A 21,733-nucleotide genomic window follows, 5' to 3' on the forward strand; every position below is an offset into this window, starting at 1 on the left:
AGGTTGGTATAAATAAGATGTTATGATAATCCTATTAAATGCTTTAGCTTCTAGCCTAAGAAAGTAAAGATTGGTTACAGTGTCAGGAAATAGCTTTGTAAATGATAACAGGGAAAACCAAGTGTGTCCTGTGAAAATTGGTTTCTGAATAGAAATAAGGATTTTGTCCACTGGGACAAAATGTAATTGTGTGCTATCTGAACAGTTCCTGGTTCCAGCGATCTGATACCTTACTGTTCTAATTAAAAAGAATTAGCTTTTTTGTTGTTGGGGGAGGGGGAGCATTAAATTTAGCCTTCAGTTAAAAGAACAGTTTTCTTGTTTTTCTTTTTCCCATCTTGCTTGCTGGGAAGTCCAATATAATTGGCCCTGAAGGGAGCTTTCAGTTATATCCTAAAATAGACTCAGCTTACTCGCTAGTATGCTCCGCTTTACAAACCACCGTTGCTTGGGAGGATGTTAAAAATTGTCTGTAAATAAATTGATTTAGTTTCCCTTCTATGAGTCCATGAGCCCAAATCAGAACATTTCTATGCAGCAGGACAGTATACCTCAGAGAATGGTAATAAGCTATGGAGTTTATTACCCTTACAGTAGGTCAGTAGTGCAAGTCTAGCCCTAATAGATGATGATGAAAACTTACTATCTGATAGACATTTAGTGGTTTACAGCTCTAGGTAACTGTGGTATCAGTACAGTTGCTGGTGGATAAGTTTCAGAGTAGCAGCTGTCTGTATCCGCAAAAAGAACAGGAGTACTTGTGGCACCTTAGAGACTAACAAATTTATTTGAGCATAAGCTTGGGATAAGTGTGTCTATCACAAAGCACACACCATGCTTGCTATTAATTAGCACACTTTTTAGGGAAAAACAAACACCCCAGAGAGCCCAAACACTGAACTATACCCCTCTAACCTTCAAATCTAAGGTTGAGTCTCATCAGTGGGGGTGGGGTGGTGGAATGTGAAGCACTTTGCATTGCTAGCCCCTCCTGCACTACTAGGTATGTGGTGAAAGAGAGGTCAGCTATGCCCAGCGCTGCCAATCAAAAGCTTTTACAAATACAAATTTCTCATTAATATAACAAGGAGAGTTAATTTCTATAGATGAGCTGGGTAAGTGAGATAACTTTGGGACTAAAATGCTAGTCCCAGACTTCTGAAAAAACTTAGCCTGTGAAGTGAGAGAAGCGGCAGGGCAGTTCATATTGTTGCAGTTAAATGGCCAAATTCACAGTTGGCATAAGGAGTCAATGTTGGTTCAGACACACTGCTTATGTGTGTTTGTAATCAAGCGTGTAGTTATAAAGGGAACAATTATGGTGGGTGGATGCCCTGAGAGCTCCGATATGTGTGGCTAATATTCTTCCCTTGTTTAGTGATGTTTTGTGTATTTGATTAATCATGCGAACATGTTGTTTATGTACAAAAGTCAAGAAATTTGGAGTTGAGTGCCATGGCAACCTTTACTATCCCCCCCTTGTGTACACATGCTTTATGATTGGATTGCTTGTATCATAGAATCATAGAATATCAGGGTTGGAAGGGACCTCAGGAGGTCATCTGGTCCAACTCCTTGTAATATGTGCGAGAGGGGAATTAGGAGCTGCAGTATGGTGCCAGAGAGTCTTGTTCCGTGGACTCTAACTACTAACAAGAGATAGGTCAGAGCTGAAAACCTTGCATTTGGACTTGAGCTTCCTGAGAATTCAGATTTGGCTCAAGCACATCTCTACTACTAATCAGGCTCAAACATATTTGAATGTTAAAATCAAACATAATCAGACAGGTTAGACTATCTAAACAACTAGACAGACATGGTTGCCTTTGGCCTCCATCATGCAGACACCTTAGCTTTAAGCACATGAGTTGTTCCATTTAAATCAATGGACTTATAGCATGGGCATGTTTTCAGGATGGGGACCTTTAATTGCACCTTCCTGTGACTACCACACTGTCTGTGCTAATACATCTGCATTATATGTATTTGAGTTTGATCTACTGTGTAGAAGCTATATTGGCTTTGAAACATAGAGTACAGTAACTCCGCACTTAACGTTGTAGTTATGTTCCTGAAAAATGCGACTTTAAGCGAAATGATGTTAAGTGAATCCAATTTCCCCATAAGAATTAATGTAAATGAGGGGGTTAGGTTCCAGGGAAATGTTTTTCACCAGACAAAAGACTATATATATTATACACACGCGCGCACACACACACACGGCCGGTTCCAGGCAACAGCTTACCAAGCAGGTGCTTGGGGCGGCCACTTCGGAGAGGGGCGGCATGTCCAGCTGTTCGGCGGCAATTCGGCGGATGGTCCCTCACTCCTGCTTGGGGCGGCCAAAACCCTGGAGCCGGCCCTGCACACACACACACACACACACACACACAAAGTTTTAAACAAACAATTTAATACTGGTACACAGTGATGATGATTGTGAAGCTTGGTTGAGGTGGAGGAGTCAGAGGGTGGGATATTTCCCTTACTGCTAAATGATGAACTAGCAACTGGCTGGGCCTTCAAGGGTTAACTCTTACACTCTGGAAGGCAGCAGGAATGGAGCGAGATATGTGCATTTCTCTTAAGTACACTGCCTTATTAATTAGATCAGCTTGCTGAGACCTCAGCTGCTGCAAGCTCCCTCCGTCCTGAGCCCTGCTCTATGGAAGATGGGGTAAGCGGGGTGCAGGAGCAGGGGGAAGGGGGACACCCTGACATTAGCCCCCCTCTTCCCCGCACAGCAAGCAGGAGTCTCGGGGAGCAGCTCCAAGACAGAGGGCAGGAGCAGCACATGGCAGTGGGGGGAAGGACACAGCTGAACTGCATGCAGCTGCTCCACAGGGAACTTAGGGGGAGCTGATGGGGGGCTGCTGGTCCACCCTGGTTCCAAACCCCCACCAGCTAGATGCAAGGGGCTGCTCTTCCTGCAAGCAGTAGACAAAGCAGGCGGCTGCCAAACGCCGTTAGAAGGGAGCATTACACAACTTTAAATGAACATGTTCCCTAATTGATCAGCAACGTAACAGCGAAACAACGTTAACTGGGGCGACTTTAAGTGAGGAGTTACTGCATGTCTAAAATGTGAGGGATAGTTTTGTAGTAAAAGCATGCTGAGCAGTGCTTATCCTATAGAAAAAAATCCAAATGATTTAGAGGGCACATATAAAATGTGCATACTCCTTGGAAAAAATAATGCAAAGTTTGTGAAGGTGACAATTATAGCAATGCAAGTTTATAGCTACACAATACATAATACAAACTTGGTGCATGTAAAAGATAAATTTATTGATGGAAAGATGTGATAGACATAATTTATTACCAGGAAACAATAAGCGTTTTAAATATTTGAAAAAAATGAAATAAACGTACATTTTCCATCGTAAATGTTTTATATCTGATGCTGGACATGAAGAATACTGTATGACCATGAAACTGATTGTATGATATATAATACATTTCAAATGCACACAATTAAATTAGGATTATTGGCATTCCTTTTTTAGTTTCCTGTATCTGCATGGTAGAACAGAATAGTTAGAATATAATAATTTTAATATATCCATTAAATGCCTGAAGAGCAGTTTTATTTTTCTTTGCAAACAAAGCCTTACTCTAAATCCGAAATCACCACTTTTATGACCATTCAGTCCTACCTTAATAAAATACATTTACTAATACTAATGAATGCAAAGGAATCAAAGCTGGACATTAGATTTGAACAGCATTAAGTGCTAGTTTATAAGATAACCATAAACATCTTTAACAACTAAAGAGTCTTGTGTGAGTAACTGTGTTCATTATATATTAAAACATCTTTGCACTTGTCAGAGTATACTGTCATAGTAATCACGTATAAGAAAACTAAACATATATGTTACTCAGCTTCTGTTGTTCCTTTCATTTCTACTTTAGCAAGCTAGAATTATAGGAGTTATGAAAAAAACTTTACACGTTTTCTTGGAGACTGTTTTATCTAACCTTTATTCCCCCTCTTCCTGGTTCTCTTTCAGATAGCAGTTCTGTGGATGAAAAGGTTTAAAATCACATATTTCCTTAAGGGGTTGTGTATTTTGTTGATGTTTGTTTGTGACTTCTTTGATCTGTTTGGTTCCTTCATTTTAGTTGTGAAATGTGCATGTTTCCCAGCTTTCCATTCTTTTGTTCTCCTTTGAGTGTATTCCAGATGTGTTGCATTTATAAGCAGGGTAGCCTCACTGTTGTGCTTATCTTATAAAATCATAGTTGCCAACACAGGGGTCTGCTACTGTCAAACTTGGTGTCTGGATTTTTGCCTCTGACTAGTTATCATCTACACTGCACATACTCTGGGATTTAAAGGGCAGCCATACTTGGGAGGCAATATCTGATATCTTCTCCGGGGTTTTACCAGTGTTTTTCACTAAATGCTGAATGCTAATCACATGTATTTCAAAGCAAAAATTAATGTAGCTTTGGCCTGGAGCTGACCCTGCTTGACATTTTTCATATTAGGTGTTATATGTACGATGCAGTTAAAGTCTATCCAAAATCTCTTGGCAGAAACTGAGTAACTAAGCTTTTTTTTATTCTTCATTAAAGGCTCGAATAGTAAGTGGAAGTTCTTTGGATGCTTCCAAGTTTTATGCAATCCAGGCATTTGGCGGGTAAGTACAGTTATGACCATGAAGTTTGTTATATATGCAACGCTGTTTCTTAATATTATTCTTAATATCACTCTCTGAAGTTTATAATTGTGTTCAAATGTCCTGAGAAAATTGAACTTTTGCATTGTAACAAGAATATGAAATAATAGATTTCACTGTCCTACATCTTTTCCATAAGTCCTCCAAGACCAAAAGAAATTGATGAAATCTTCAGCTGGACAAGTTCACCAAGAATAAAAAAATTCTTTCAAATCTGTATATATCAAATGTTCTTTTCAAACCCATACACTGTATTTCAGCCTTAAATCTGCATTTCAGGAAACTGACTGGCTTTGCAATAGGCTTCTAATATTTAAGATCAAGAAAATGACAGGAAAAATGTGTTGTCTTGTTGCTGAAGAAAATGAACATGGCAGCTTACACATTTAAGTCTATCTTATTCTTGCTGGAATCATCTTAAATTCCAGTCTAGGGACTTCCTTCTCCTTTTCCTTCTGTCTTGAATCCCATTCTTCACTTCGAGTTGCATACCTTTTCTTTACAAAAAGTAATTTTACTGTGAAAGCATATGGATGCTGTATATCAGCTATACACTTCAAACTATCAAGAATTATACATTGTTCTCCTGCTAGTGTGGGCAGGCAGTTTTCCATGGTAACATTCTGCTTCAGATGTAAGGTACTGAGACAAAATTAGCTAATTTACCTTAAATGTTTCCCTTTGCTCTTCTTTGAGTTAAACTATATTATGTAGCCTAAATACCGTTATTTTTTCACCTCAATTTCCTCTGCCCTCTTTTCTGGATACAAGGGAATAATTGAACTGCAGTTCATTTGTTTAATGTATTTCCCAGAATGCTGTAGAAGAAATAATTACAGTAACACTTAACTGCAGTAGTTAATTTTGTTTAGTTTACTTTATTATTATTATTGCTAGACAACTCGGTAGAGATAAATGAGCATCATCTAACTTTGAGTGGGTTAGGTAATTCCTGTAGTCTTTATCATGCTTTAGAAGTTTTTTTTTTCTTTTGGGGCTGGTAATAATTCCACCAAGACAACAAAAAATAGTAGTGAATGTTTAAAAATACAAATCATTTTAAAAGAGAAACATCAAGGACAATTATTTTTGTTTATTTGAGGGAAATGATATATTTAAGTTGATTGATAACAGGTGAGAGCTAAGATTTTGTCAGGACCATATCTCTTAATCAACCATTCTATCTATTTAATCTAATCTAATCTACCATTAGCCAAAACATCCTTCTTCTCAGATAGGGTTTCCAGTGCTCTCCTGCACTTGCTCTTCCCATCGCTCTGAAATTCTGTAGGAGCTAAAAGCAGTACGTATCTGATGAGACTTTTGCTTTTGATACAAAGTCTGTCTCAGTCCAGAGGCCTGGCAACACATTGGCTATGGAAGACCCCAGTGTACCTCAAAGGTGGAGACTAGCTTAGCACGCCCAGATCTCTGTCCACAATGACCCTGCTTCTAGATACCATCTCCAGTTTCAGAGCTCAGTAGGTTGACAAATTATCTGATAGGTCACTAGCCAGAAGATTTAGCCTACTTGTTGGCAGTGCTCAAAGAACTTAGGCCTGGAGTGGGTGGAGAGTTGAAGTATCTTGGAAGTTCCAGACGTGTAACAATTTGGAGAGATAAATAAAGGTGCTCAATTTTTGTGTGGACAATGTTTAAAAAAATCAGTCTGTGCAATTATTGCACAATTTTCAGCTTCATTATTTTGCAGCAGAGGATTGATGTATTTACAGTAGATGACAAAAATGCCAAGATATTAAAAACTTATAAAAATGAAGAGGAGAGATCTCTAATGCAGAGGCCACAAAACTCTTGACCAAACAAATCATATGCCACCAGTCTCATAAATGTTTGCTATACTGGACTTTTAGAGATATTTAATTCACTTGTTTCTTTATTCTCAGCAGTATTTTGAGTGTTGGACAGCTTCCTACATTCACCATCTGGATTCTATGATCTTTTAGGCTGTATATAATTTTTCCCTGTGTTAATAGGACTACAGTAGGGCCTTGCTCTGTTTGTATATTGGAGATTATTGATGCTCGCCGAGGTACCACTCGGAAGTAAAACTGTTAGAGAGATCATATATTTTGAGTTTTGACTGATATTAGTTTTGCAGTTCGATCTGGGAGAAATTCATCCTTAAACAAGTTGAGAAAACTCCCATTGTTTTCTAGATTTATGTGTGTGGTCATAGTAGTACAACTTCTACCAATTTCTTTCATATCATAAATATCTTGTTTTTTGGTGGGTGGTGTGAGCAGATCTGGACTGGATTGTTTGATGACTAAAACAATACTTTGTCTAGTATCTGGGCCTACAATTCAGTGTTGTGATGTTGTTTGTTTGTTCTAGTTGCTTCATCCTGATTTCCATATGCACAATGTTTACCTTATCTGAAAGTATACTGATTGTTTTTTCTGCATAGGAATAGTATTATCTGAAGGAACTTTTTTTCTGTTGACACATTAGTGTCCTAAATACTTATCCTAAAGATTATTCCATAATGAATTAATTCTCCATGAAAATATTTACCATAAATTATTCACCAGTATGTCTGTGTTAATGTAACTCTTGTAGTAGACCCTTCATTGAGTAGGTGTACTGTCATCAAGAGGTTAGAATAAAAAGAAAGCAATAGGATTGCAGTAAATTGTGTCATTGTGTACCATAAGGTATCATGTACATCATAACACAGAAGCTGATGCAGGCACACACCCCACCCATTTAGAGGTTTTGGATTTACTTTGCTTTTTGAAGTTGTAATTAATTGAACAATAATGGACAGGGGTTTGCTGGAGCATCACATGATAGTTGCTTGCACTTAGAATAAGTGCAAATCAGCCACACAAAGAATTCAGCATTGTTTATCATCGGTGTTACTTTATCCATTTCAGGTCCTAAGAATAAACAATCACGATTAATGCCTGAGCAGTGAAATTGTTAGTGAATTTCCCCAAAATTTTCATCATCATTATTATTAGTATACTCAGTGCCAAATATAATAAATAATGCTGATGGGAGGTGGTTGGGATCCCCAAATAAGTAATTTTAATCAATAGATATGTTACTTATAACTAAATGTGTATTTAGCATCTCTCTGAAACAAGTACAGTTTCTTAGGATTTGCAGTTCAGAAACTTCTGTGTTTGTAGCCTCTTATTTCTCATTCATATTAATATAATATCTGAAATATTACAGTACATAACTAATATATGTATAAAATATACTTTAATAAAACTGAAGTTAATTTATAATTCTCTTCATTTTCTCTTCTTTGTCACTGATCGTGTAGACACACATGGGCTTAATTTTCTTCATGTGAGTGGTCCTACTGAAGCCAATTGAACTGCTTATGTGTACAGGATTAAAGATTCATATGAGGGTTTGTAGGATCTGTGCCTAAATTTGCATACTTTGTACATTTTTTCCCTGGCTCCTTTATCTTATGCACCTTCATTACTTGTTGGAAGTCAATTTTTTCGTTTACTGATACAGAATAACTTCCTTTGTTTATGAAGTAGGTCTTTCACCATTTTGAATAGTGCTATGAACCATTCAGGTGCCACTTAATTGCAAAGCATGCTCAGAAGATTTGTATTATGCTGATGTACGGCACTTCTTTAATTAACTTTAAAAGTGATCATATTTTCCCACTCTTGACCTCGTTTGAGTCTAGTCTATGTAGTTCATCTCCATGGCATTCACTGCTTCTGAAGTGTCATCTATTAACCATTTGTATGCTTCAGCTAATGGATAAGTATTATATGGATTAATAAATAAGTGCTTAGCAGCTTTGGAAATTCACAGTTCCTGATACTAAAGTGTTAATTTTGAGAAGCAGTGTTGGCTTTTTTGTTTTGCATGTTCCCCTCCTCTTAAATATTCATCTCTGCACTCATCAATTGGAATCATGCTGTCACTTATCAGTGCAGATGGATGAACTATTCATAGCAAATAATTTATTCCGTGAATGTAGCCCTTCTTTGCGGTTTGTGAATTTTTTATCCGACATTGATTTAACAAACATGTTCATGATTCAGAAGTGTTGGACAAACGTATACAAACGTACTTCAACCTAAGGGATGTTCATGAACTATTTGGTCTTCAGCTATTTGCTATTTGTTGTGGTATATGAGTGGTCACATAGCTCACATGGTATTGTTTCTGCTCCTTGATTGGATGGCTGAAACTTTTATGAACAGAATGGGAAATTGGAGATTTTAAGGTGGCGATGCAAACACACATTCTTGCACAATCACTGTCACACAAATATTCAAGACTTTTGCTTTCCACAAATATCCTTCGGAACAACACATCTCTTGTGCTGAATGTTCACAGAAAACAAATGTAAATGGTTTTGAATACTGTCAAATGTTTTGATTTGAAATTATGTGTTTGAATACTTTCCTGAAGTATTTCCCCAGCTCTCATTTAGAAAGCGATGTGGGAGTTCTTAGGTTTTGGCCTTTCTCAAGTTTTGTGGTTTTATTCTAATGTGAATGTTTCACTTGTTCATTGCATATGAAGGATGTGTGTTATTCTTTTATTTCTATTGCTCATTTGGGCCAAAATAATATCCTATTATATGTTTTTAAAATTCAGCTAGCATCCTGCACTACAGAGATTTATTTTAGTTATTTTAATTGAGCATATGTATCCCCTGTGTCCATAAAGTTGTTTACTCTTGATATGTAGATGCTTCTATGTATGGAGCATGGGAATTTGTTTGTGTTAGAGATGCTGTGCGTACTTGCTCTGAATTGCATGTACAACAAAGCAAAAAGTTATTTGCCAGTCCATGGGAAGGGGGTGAGTATTTTGCTATTTGCCCCCTTACCTACCCATAGGCCTGTTACCATTTCTTTACTGATCATACTTTTCACTTATATCTCCTCTTCAATTTACTTTTTTGGAAGATGTTTTGCTGATGTTGAAATGCTAATTCACAAAGAACATTCTTCCTGAATCAGTACTTGTGTAAATTACATTTGGGAATAGCGTATAAAAGGAGCATCTGCTAGATTTTTTTTTTATTATTATTGTTCATACATATCAAGTGTAATTTATGTTTGATTCTTTTCTGGAGAGATGTTGTCTTTGGTTTCACCTGGGTGCCTGATGGCAAGGATGTCAGAGAATGATCATTTTACAGTTTGGCCTAATCCATTTTGGAGTTTGGCAATGGTGCACAGATGGAGCAATGCACAGACCTTTATACATTTACCTTTTCTTAGATGACATCTTGAATATGGTGAATCTTTAACTTATTTGATTTCCATTGTGCTTGCAGCTCCAATATAAATATTGGAAGGCCTAGAAAAATCAATGAGTATTTTATAGAGTCATAGCATGCTACATGTGTACCAAGTGACCTAACGCAGCCTGTGATATAAAGAAGGTCAGACTAGATGATCTAATGGCCCTTTCTGGCCTTACATTCTATTAAACTATGAAACAGATACAGAATATAACTTGAAGTTTCTATTCTATCTCAGATATTCAAAACCTTTATTTTTTTGGACCAGAAGATTGAGTGCTGTTCTTTCTATATCAGGGATGCAGTCCCATGCTCTGGGTGTCCCTAAACCTCTGACTGTGATGCTAGGACTGGAAGACAAGGGATAGATCACTAGATAATTGCCCTGTTCTGTTTATTCCCTTTGAAGCATCTGGCATTGGCCACTGATGGAAGACAGGATACTGGTCTAGATGGACCATTGGTCTGATCCAGTATGGCCATTCTTCTGTCATATGCACAGTTCCTCTGGTGAACATTGTGTTTAATGGTCCATAGTCTCACACACACAAATACTGATGCTTCTTTGTTAGACTTGGCAACTGCATTCTTTATGTTGGCACTGATAATTTAGCTATTTAATTAAGTATTTTCTTGGTTTTTTTCCAATGAAAAGTGCATCATATGCAATCTAATTCGTATATATTAACTGTTACAGGCAGTTTTCAGCAGAACTGTCCAAGGATTAAAAATATGATAATAGATGTCAGGGTGATTTTAAAGTCTGTTCTTTACAAGTGTTAGGTGTATCCTTTTCTCAGTGCATGAGGATTTATGCTGATAAGAGTCATATTTCTTAATTCATACTCTTCAGGATGGAAATATTTCAGTAATGAGACAGGAAAAGGCATGAAATATGTTGTTAGGCATAAATCTGAAGGCTGAGTGCCCTCACTGTATGTAGGTATGAATTACTAGAGCCATGTTCTTTCAATAGATAATCTTTTATGAGAAAAATGTGATAATATCAAATATTTTTTAAATAGCAGTGTGAAGTGATGAAACTCATCAGTTAAAAATCCGGCAGTAAATCCAGCACAAGTCACAACTTAAACTTTGATTTTTTTCAGCAATGAATTGTGCTATATTGCAGACCTGGCTCAAAATTTTTGTTAGTCATTTAAAATTCATATCTTTCTCCTAGCTCTTGCCCTCGTTACAGTATCCTTTTATGTAACATTCCTCTAGATTGCCAACTTTCTGTGCTGATAAATTACTATCTGTGGGTGAAATTCTTCGTTTTTACTAGAGAGGAGACAAAACTGAAACATGATTTGAAACTATCCCAAACTTCAGGGTATTTAAATTTGAAACCCCAGATTCAAACTCACCCTTATGTTTCAGTCAGATGCAAAACCAGAAGGAGCTTCTTTTCAGGTGTGGATATTGCTAGAACTTCTCCAGATTGGTTGTAATGCAGTACTGCAGCTGAACTTGCATGATTTCAGACATTTTGAGATGAAATCTCATGACAGTAGCTCACTGCCACTGACTCTGAATCAAAACTCTAGCCCAAATATAGCACTATAGCCCAAATAAACCTGATCTGGATCCAAACACTGTTTCTTTGATAGGGTTGCCAGGTGTCCGGTTTTAACTGGAACACCCGGTCGAAAAGGGACCCTCCCCACCCCAGTGAAAATGAGTGAGTGAGTGAGTGAAGGTGGGGGAGTGAGAGTGTTGGAGGGAGGGGGGATGGAGTGAGCAGGGCGGGGCCTCGGAGAAAGGGCAGGGCAAGGGTGTTCAGTTTTGTTCCCTTAGAAAGTTGGCAACCCGTTCTCTAATATTTAATAAAACTGTGCTGTACTTCTCCATTTATTTACTGAGATCAGTATGAATTCTAAATTGTGATTAGTGCAAAATGAATCTTTTTTTTAAAAGCCAATTTTGTTCTACCTTTCTGTTTCACTAGTATGTGACTTATTTATTTTTTTAAATCGTGGTTCTAGTGCTGTGTTATAGGTATTTATTTACCTTTATTTGAGAAAGGACAATAAAAACACAGTGGCTGTAAGATTTGCTAGCAGAGCCATTGCTCCGCACTAACCCTGAAAAAAATACTTTCTACCGTGTCTCAGCTGTGCCTCTTAAGAATCTCTGAAGCTGTCCATCCTTTGCCTTTTTGGCAGGCATTAGATATTGCTAGCAGTGTTATCAATGCAAATAGCATTGCAATATAAATAAAAATAAATATGTAGTGACATTTAAGCATTTCCTTAAAAGTGCAATCAATCACTGTCCAACCCTAGCAACCTGCTTCTCTTCACGTCAGGAGCACATCTTAGAGTTCATCATTACATTATGAGAAATGTTTAGGAGCAGCCAGTTGAGTCCCATGTTTCAGATTTACTCCCTCTCTAGAGACCCTGGGTTTAGAATCTATGTTCTTCAGGCTTCTGCTTCTTTTTTCCCTTTGTTCCCCTCTTTCTTCCTCTATCCCCTCCACACACACACACCCCTTTTTATGTAGTTACTTTTCACATTGTGCTGTCATTTTCCTCCATGTTTTCTACCCCTTCTACTGTCTTAAAAAACATGGTAGCTGCTTTTTATAATAACTCTTCTAGAGTGTTTCGTCTCTTTATTTCCATGGGAATGAACAACAGGCATTTAAAAATGTGCACAACAGTGGATCTAAGCTGATATAGAGTAATGTGAAAAGAGCTCTCCTATAAAATACTGACCCACTCTGTTCCATCCAACCTCTCAGGCAGAACTTGAGGACGTGATAACGTCTATTCTAAGCCTAAAGTTAAGTCATTGTCCCTTTGCAAAGCATAAGATCTTTGGTGTCACTAGGGGAGCATTGTTGAACAGGTATAGAAAGTGCAGAGGTGGTGTAAAGCCCAGGTCATGGCCCAACACATGCCTTTCCCAGGAATGTCCTTCACATGCTGACTGGTCCTTTAAGGGAGTTGGTCTCAGCCTTGGTTGTGATCTAGTAATTTACCTCAGTTGATCCTGATCTGGACTCATTTAAAATGAGTGATCCCAGCCATGGAAGAGTCAGAGAGAAGGAAGAGAATTCAATGAGAGGAGGAGATTCAGGAGAGAAGAGGCAGGGAGTCCCTACTCTCTAGGAAGGGCCTGTTGAAGGCAGGCAGAAAAGGGCCACAGGGATGGAGTTGGTTCCTGAGTTGGGCCCTGGAAAAGGGGCAGGGCACAGTGAGATAGTCCTGGAGGTCAGCATTCCAGGGGAGGAGCAAGGAGGTAGGAGGACCTAGGGAGAAGCCTGGAAACCAGAGGGAGAGGCTGTATTAACCACAAGCTACTGGAAAACAGCACAAGGGGCTTGGAGGTAGTAAGAGGTCCAGGGAAATAGTAGCACATCTGAAGGAGCTGATCCAGCTGTTCAACACAAGGTCCCTGGGCTGGAGCTCAGAGCAGAGGGTGGCTCTTGGTTCCCCTACCACCCCAAGGAAGGGGCATAAAAACCCCAACACAAAAACTATTAAGCCCAGATGAGGGTGAGGACTGAGGCAAGAGAATGAGTTGAGGAGTAGCCCGATAAGGGATGCATGGATCTCTGGTAGGGATGTTGTTACACCAGAAGGGGTCCAGAGAAGATGCATCTTGGCCAGAGGGCTAAGTCATGGATGAAACAGACCATCAAAGGGCCAAAAAGGAGCTCAACATGGATGTGAATGCTCCTCCAGTCATGACCAGATGCCAGGGGATGCTGCGGTGGTGAGTGGAACCACTTACATCCCCGGTCTCAGGTTGCAGCACTGGAAGCTCAACTCCCTTGCACTTCCCAGTACCTTGAGCCTAACTATGACTACCTCCTCTGTGGGTGTGTTTGGGAATGTAAGTGGCTCCGTTGGCCACCATCGTGCACACACCTGGGATGGGCTGTACAATGTTCCTTGAAACTCGGGATCTGTGAGATGATGAGGGAAATTCCAGTCAAGTACTCTCCCCTGAGAATGCCATTGCCCCAGTTCCAGACATACACATCTAGTAACGTCTCAGCTCAAGCATTCAAACTGATCTTAAATATTGTGTTAGATAATGGGACTATTTCTAAGATTCCCAGACAACAAATCATAAAGAGCAATGTAGATCAAACCCATTACCTTGAATTGAACCCAGGACTCTTTGGATAAATCGGAAGTCCATGCAATCAGTGAGCTATTCAAACCTGTGGATGCTTTTCTAGTAGCTCTGAATTCGCTCCCTGTGAGCCTTCCCTTTCCTCCCTGCAACCTATGTCTCTCAAATAATCTCCCTCGTCTCTCCTTTTTTTCACTGCAACATTCCAATAGGTTCCCATCCTCTCTTCTTTCCCCATGAATCTCCAATAGGCTCCTCTCTCCTCCTGTCTCACGAACCTTCAGGAGGAAGGCTGTGGCTGTTTTGTGTCTCCTAGAGTATGCAAGGTTTGAATTCACTGGATGTACAAAGTGAATTATGAAACTCTCAGGAAGGAGATGTAGAGAATTCACGGGAGTATTCTGAGATCTAATGGAGTATTGTTGGGAACACTGGCTCTGTAGGAAGGTTGATGGGTAGAGATACATGGGTTATGGGAAATAAGAGAGCCATATGCACATTGGTGTTGAGGAGAGAGGGAGTCTTTATGTGAAGAAATTAAAACCTGAAAGAAGTTTGGTGTTTGAAGGAATGGGAGAAGGTTCAAATGGAGTCATTTCTTTAGAACGACTTCACCCATATCTAGGTTTAATTAAATCAAGACCTCTAAGAAAATGATTAACCAAAAGTGCTTCAAACTCTGCATTAGCTAATAGGGAAGAGAGAGGCAAGCACATAATGTTTCTGCTACTACCACATTATAGGCAATATTTCACTATTGATAGGCATTAAATCACATGTCTCAGTAGTCTGCTGGTAAAGACACTGCTTCAGATAATTCACTCGCCCCTACTTGAGTTTTGCCATAAGGAACTCATTAATTTCTATCAAGGAAAACAGATATTTTTGTCAGCCTATTGGATTCTTACAGGAAGGGTTCCCTTTATGATGAAAAAAGCTGATAACATCTTGCCTTTTTGGTCTCATGTTGTTTTGTCATTTATAAGTTGATCCATGAAAATGTCTCCTGAGTAATCACTGTACAATTAGAAGTGGATTGGAAATGTTGTAACTGGGAATGCATATTAAACAGTAAGGATGCTTAATGCAGATATGCAACAAAAGAGATTTTAGGACACTAATTTAAGTTAAAAAAATCAACATTTACTATGTCTTCTCACTTTAATTAGCAATTGTCTCTCACATTCTTATTCTTTATCTAATTCCTTATACAAATGCTTCTAATTGCTCCTATTTTTGCCTATGTAAATTGTTCATTCTTTATCTGATACAACTGCATACCTCCCCCTTCTTGTATTTGGCACTGACTCAGATATTCTGCTAACATCCTTCCATTCTGTTCCCTTCCAAATATTGTATTTGTATTTCTGTGAGATTCCTTCTCATCATAATTTCTAAGTTTCTATATTTATTTATTTATTTATTTATTTATTTTTCGATTGAGATAAAACAGCCTGTATATCACTTTTGGTTGTCTCTTGCCATACATGCTGCATTTATATTGTATAATATATAACATAATATATTATCTTTATTATAAAGTTAATTGGAATATTTCTCCACTAATCCCCAGATCATTTCTCTTGTCCAGTGTTTTCAAGTCTGTGATAATAGAGTATAACCCTCTCCTTTTTTAAAAAAAAGTATCATTCTCCTAATAACTATTTTCACATTGTTTTACATTTCTGATTCTAAGCCCTGCCAGAATCCAGAATTGCAAAAATGCAGATCTAAACATTTCAGATCCTCTTGAATGCTTCAAATTTCTTTCTAATAATGGGTAAAAATGAGCCACTTTGTGTATCCCTGGTATCATTAGTTTATTCTTAAGTCAGTCAAAATGCTTGCCCCACCTGCTTGGTTGTTGTCCATAGTTCCTCAATTCTTTTTTCCCCTTCCAGTATATTCTCACACTTGTGCTTGTTGGTATATGTATATAGGTTTGTAACCATTTAATTAAAGCAACCTAATTCAAAATCCTTATATTAAAATATCTCAGTGGTAGTTTGATGGCAAACTTCTTTTTGCGTACCTCATATGTGTGATTCTTTTAGATTATCAAATATAAGAGAGAATTATATTCATCAGGTCAAATTCTGCTCTTTGTAAAGTCACAGATTGACAGGGGAGTGCTACATCCCTGGTCTTTAAGCATTCTGCTGGGAATAACCCCTTTAGTGTGCAAGACCTCAACGGTCCACACTTCAAGGGCAGGCCACACAGCCTCAGTGACTCTGGGACTGGGCTCCAGTACTCCCCGTTTCCCACCGTGGGCTCCTACAGCAAGTCCACTTTAGTTCAAAGTCATGCAGACACTTTGCCTTCTTGGGGAGCAGTGTAACCCGGTAAGTATTTGCAGTGAAGCAGGACAGCCTTTTCAAAGCAACGTGGCATTTATTAGTCACCTGGAATACAGCATGAGAATGTCGCTGGGTTAGCATTGAAAAGCTGAACTTAAGACAAAGTCCATATTAGTAGAAGCAGTGGCTTCATCAGGCCATGATTCTCTGAGGCCCATCTTCACTCTCTCTGACCTTGATTGTCTCCCAAGTGTTCCTGTGTGACCAGTTCTTAACACAGCCAGCTGACTCCTCATCCCTTTATTCTGCACTACAAACATGTTCTGTTCAGCTGACTGGCTTAGTAGTCATTATGTGTTAATGTTCAGTCAATAGGGCTCCCATTGTCTCTTCCAGATCCTCCATTCTTATGTGTTGATTCTGTTCAGTCCATGTTAAAGTATCTGGTCTCACACCAGACCACACACCATCTCTTTTCTCATGTGTCTCAAGATACAGAGTGGATAAGTTTGCTAAGTCAGACATAGAGTTCATAAAAATATTACAAATAATTCCCTCATTTGCCACATTTACATCTGTTCTACCTCATTTCAAACTAGTCCTTGCTGTTGTAAGTGATGAGTAAAACATATGGAGAACTTTGCTACCAGAGCATTTAGCTTTAACAAATAGTATTAATATCAAAAGCAAAAAGTACTTTAGAGTGTCTGAGAGGAAGTGAGATTTAAACAGGAAAGTATCAGTATTGGATTTAGAGGGATCTGACAATCTAAAATTTGATTGTATCAATGTAAAGTATTCTGTGGAGAGCTATTATACACGCAACAAGATTTTTCATATTCCGTGACAAAGAACTACTTCTGCCAATGGAAACTTTTAATAAGTTGAAATATAAATCCTTTCTATAGAGCAGTGTAGCTGCACCAGTGTTCAAAAATGGCATGATAAGAATTGAGATGTTCCTGTGCCTATCTGATAGGAATGTTTATATTGTACACTCAACAGTGAAATTTAAGTGTTGAGGAATTCAATTGTACTGTAGATTAACCTTTGAGAACTGGACTGAGATGAAAAAATTGCCTACACTAGGAGACTGGTTTTATTAATGTAATTTTAGTCTTTGAAGATCCCAACTCTCATGTAGCCCTAACCTTCTGAGTTCTTCAGGGGCAGACTTCATCCATTGCCATGGAGGGGGCAGATTCTTCCCACACTCGTGATGCTACTTGATGATACTAATGTGCTCATGTCATCTAATGCTAATCCTGACACTGATCTCAGAGGTGGAGTTTCTGCTCTAGGGAATCAAGAGGAATCAGAATGTGTAACCTGATCTGTCTGTGTACCTGGAAAAACACATTTGATGACAAATTAAACTGATCTGAAATAAATAGACATATGTTATTCAATACTGTGTGCAATTCTGGTGTCCCATGTTTAGGAAAGATTAATTCAAACTGGAACAGGTGTGGAGAAGGGATACTAGGACGATCCAAGGAATGGAAAACCTACCTTATGAAAGGAGACTCAAAGAGTTTGGCTTGTTTAGCCTAACCAAAAGAAGGCTGAGGGGAGATATGATTGCTCTCTATAAATACATCAGAGGGATAAATATCAGGGAGGGAGAGGAGTTATTTAAGTCAAGCACCAACATGTTTCTAGTTGGATATAAACTGGCCATCATCAAGTTTAGGCTCGAAATTAGGCGAAGGTGTCTGGCAATCAGAGAAGTGAAGTTCTGGAACTGTCTTCCAAGGGGAGCAATGGGGGCAAAAAACCTAACTGGCTTCAAGACTGAGCTTGATAAGCTTATGGAGGGGATGGTATGACAAGATTGCCTACAATGGCATGTGGCCCATTGGTGACTGCCAGTAGCAAAAATCCCCAACGGCCGAGTTACTACAGAGAATTCTTTCTCAGGTATCTACCTGGCAGGTCTTGCCTGCATGCTCAGGGTCTAACTCAGGAATGGGGAACCTATGGCCAGATCCAGCCCACTGCTTCATTTCATCTGGCCCACGGCAAGCCTCCATGTCCCAGGCTGGAAACCCTTAGCCTCAGCACCACCAGCCCCCCAATTGCTGGGCTGGAGCCGCGAGTGCCAGTTTGCCCCGTAACTCAGACAGAGGTTAGGGGTCTATTTCAGGAGTGGGTGAGGTTCTGTGGCCTGTAATGTCCAAGAGGTCAGACTAGACCATGATGGTCCCTTCTGACTATAAAGTCTATTACTCTAATAAACCTTATTCATGTCAAGAAAAGAGGGAGAGATTGTAATGAAGTTCTTGTCCCTTTAGGCTCTCTGTGTTCCTAGTTGAGTTCCTAGTTGAGTTGGGTAGGGACCAGATTTTCCATTTCCTAGGAAATTCCATGATTTAAATTTTTTTCTGTTCCAAAACAGAATTAAAAAAAAATTAAACATTTCCCACAAAATATAGCAAAAAAAAAAATTATTTCAATAACATCAAAATATTTCATTCCAATTTAACTTCATTGTATATATATAATATAATATAAATTTTAAAAAGTAAAACAAAAAAATCATTTTGAAATGGTAAATCAAAATGTTCCATTCCAAAAAAGGTCAAAATAGAATGTTTTGACGTTATCTGAATACTCTGTTCCATTTTTTAACAGAATTTAATTTAATTTGGCACACTTCCACTAACCATTTTGCTTCTGTTAAAACAGCATTTTCTAATGGGAAAAAAATTCTGTGAAAATTTCCAACCAGCTCTCATTCCTACAGCATGTTTTGTTGTTTTGCAGAACTTAGAGCCAAGCTGACTTCTATCAGAAATTTTTCCTCAGGTTAATAAAGTTACTATTGGCCTCCGAAAACAATGAACCTTATTTTGAACTCATACCCGCTTGTGTTGTTTCATTTACTCCAATGGAATACTACTAATGATTTACACCAAAATCAGGCCTATTATTTTGCCTCCAATGTTTATTGTTATAACTAACTATATAGTAATAGAAAAGGTGGGAAATACTTAAACAATATCTGAAATAAATTGAGTTATGCAGTATTGTTGAAAGTTTTATAGAGCAAGTCACTAAAAATAGGCAGATTCCCCAAAAATGTTATGAAACACACACCCCCCCACACACACACACGCACAATCTCCCCCTAAAACCAAAATAAAAAACGTTTTTCCAAAGAATATGTTCTCTGGAAAGGTTTTCTGTCACTCTGGAAGATGGCAATTAGATATTTTTAGACCATTTGATATCCATTCTACAGTAGTTTCATTTAGCTTTAGGCTTCTTCTATGTCTTAGCTACAGTTACAAATATTTTGTAATCACAAACAAAGACACAAGTAGTGGTGAGCAATTTCCTGTGTTTCATCGGTCTTGCTGTAGGCCTTGTCAGTATTTTCCCATATATGATTCATTAGTCTGTTTGCCATATAGTCTATTTGAAATATTCATTGCAAGGAAAAAGAGGGGGAAAAAGTCTCAGAAAATGACTTGACACTTGAAAAATTATCTCTGAAGATACAAAACAAAGACTGCACTAAGTTATATATTAAGGCTCCTCAATCAAATACACTTAAACCCAGAGAAAGAGATATTTTCTTCATCCTATCATACAGTGGATATTTTCAATATTATAAAAATATCCCAAATCTTAATCTGACGTGGCATAAAGATAATATTCAGTGGGAAGAAGATATCTTGGAAGTTGGAAGGCTTTATTGAGAAGAATAACAACTTTTTCACCCAGGCTTGAAAGAACCTTGCCATAACTTCAGAAGTATATTTAGACCTGTGATGGGGTAAAACCCTAAAACAGGATAGAACAGGTTAAGAGCTAATTAGTTACATGTATTGCACCTGTGTTATAATTAGTTGTTTCTCTGCCAGAGCAGTGGGACTAGGAGATACCAGAAGATAATTTAACAAATACCTGAATCTCATAAAAGGGAGAAAGTTCAGTCTGAAGGGAGGAACCACAGGGAGTAGAGAAGCTGGGAGAAAAGACTTTAGACTAGCTGAGAAAGAAGATTTGAAGACAGAATGAAGAGGAAGGGCTGATTTCTTGAGAGACTTTGGATATTAGTTTCAGCTTCTGTTACCTTGAAAGGGATCTCAACTCAGCCAGAGGCACTGAATTGTGCATAGCAGCAGGTGGCCTATGTGGGCCCTGGAGATGAAAACCCATGAAGCAAAGGATGCTCTGATGTTGAGTGCACACCATAAAACAAGCTTGTTAACTTTTCTTTGTAGATTTCACCAAATAGGTAAATTGAAAAATCATAGGATAAGCTTTGGGAAAGATCTGTTAGGACATCCAGACCATCTCTCTTCAAATGCAGGTTTGTCAATACAGTACCCTTTCTAGTGTTTTAATGTAGTCTCGTTATAAATGTCACAAGCAATGAGTCTTCTATGAGTTCCCTTGCGAGCCATTCCACAGTCTAATGGAACTCAATGAATTTCACAACCTTCATGGATCTCTTAATTTCCTCCTATTATTTTTCTTACAACCCTTCATATCACCCTTAAATAATTCTTATACATCCTTATATTTGTGGATTGTTATTCTATCCCCTCAGTTACAGCTCCTTTCCAATGTCATGTCTTACCCAGGCTATACATACTCTGTTCCTGATCTTGATCATTTTTATAAATCTCCTCTGAAATCCACCAGGGTCTTTGGTTTGGCCATTTTAGGGACATTTTGGACTACAAATTTTGGAGCCAAAGTCAAGTACATTTCTCATATTAGGAACCTCTCCAGTTTTATTAAAGATTTTTATTTACATGAATTTTACTCCTGCTTCTAGGACTGGCATTATCAGTAATTATTGCCATACTCTCAGCCCCAGCTTGATATATTTCCATTCATCATTTACCCTTTTTTATTGTCTTTCATCCAGTTTTCAATCCAGATAGCAGAAATCTTGTCCAATTCAGTTGGAATTAATTTTTCAGGCAAGAAATTGAGGTTTTAGATCTGACACTGAAAGCCTGCAAGTAGCTTTTAAGAATTGCATGGTTTTGCATTCTGAGTACTTCATCTGATCAAGTATAACTAAGGAGAACATGGGTTAGCTTCCACCTGTTTATAAACTGAGGTTTCTAGATTTTCCTTGTTACTTCCACTTCAGGCATAGGCACATTTAACCAGGCTTTAGGGTTCCATTGAGTCATTCAGAAAAGTCATCATCTTCGCTTCATTTTCACATTCTTTTAAGTAATGCAATATGCTTAGCTATATAGTAGATAGATGAGATAATGGCAGCTACAAAGCCTTTAAGAGTTAGATCATGTCTACACTGGGGATTTGCCCTGATTACAGCCATTGAAGACTAGTCACTTTTATAGCTGCACCAATGAAAACCCCTAGAACTCTACTTGAAACCATGGTAAGTTGTACCAGCATACAAA

At 38.3% G+C, this 21,733-nt stretch overlaps 1 protein-coding gene across 2 annotated transcripts in view; it reads left to right on the forward strand.

The window, feature by feature from the left end:
• The window catches only part of UNC13C (unc-13 homolog C), a 383,250-nt gene that overhangs the window by 41,708 nt on the left and 319,809 nt on the right, over window positions 1-21,733 (forward strand). For both annotated transcript variants that reach the window (XM_054042619.1, XM_054042620.1), the window contains exons 2-3: window positions 4,014-4,036; window positions 4,582-4,646. In XM_054042619.1, the coding sequence (XP_053898594.1) occupies window positions 4,014-4,036; window positions 4,582-4,646 (88 nt within the window). The remainder of the gene's footprint in view (window positions 1-4,013; window positions 4,037-4,581; window positions 4,647-21,733) is intronic.

This window comes from Malaclemys terrapin, chromosome 10 (genome assembly GCF_027887155.1).
Source record: "Malaclemys terrapin pileata isolate rMalTer1 chromosome 10, rMalTer1.hap1, whole genome shotgun sequence".
NCBI lineage: Eukaryota > Metazoa > Chordata > Testudines > Emydidae > Malaclemys > Malaclemys terrapin.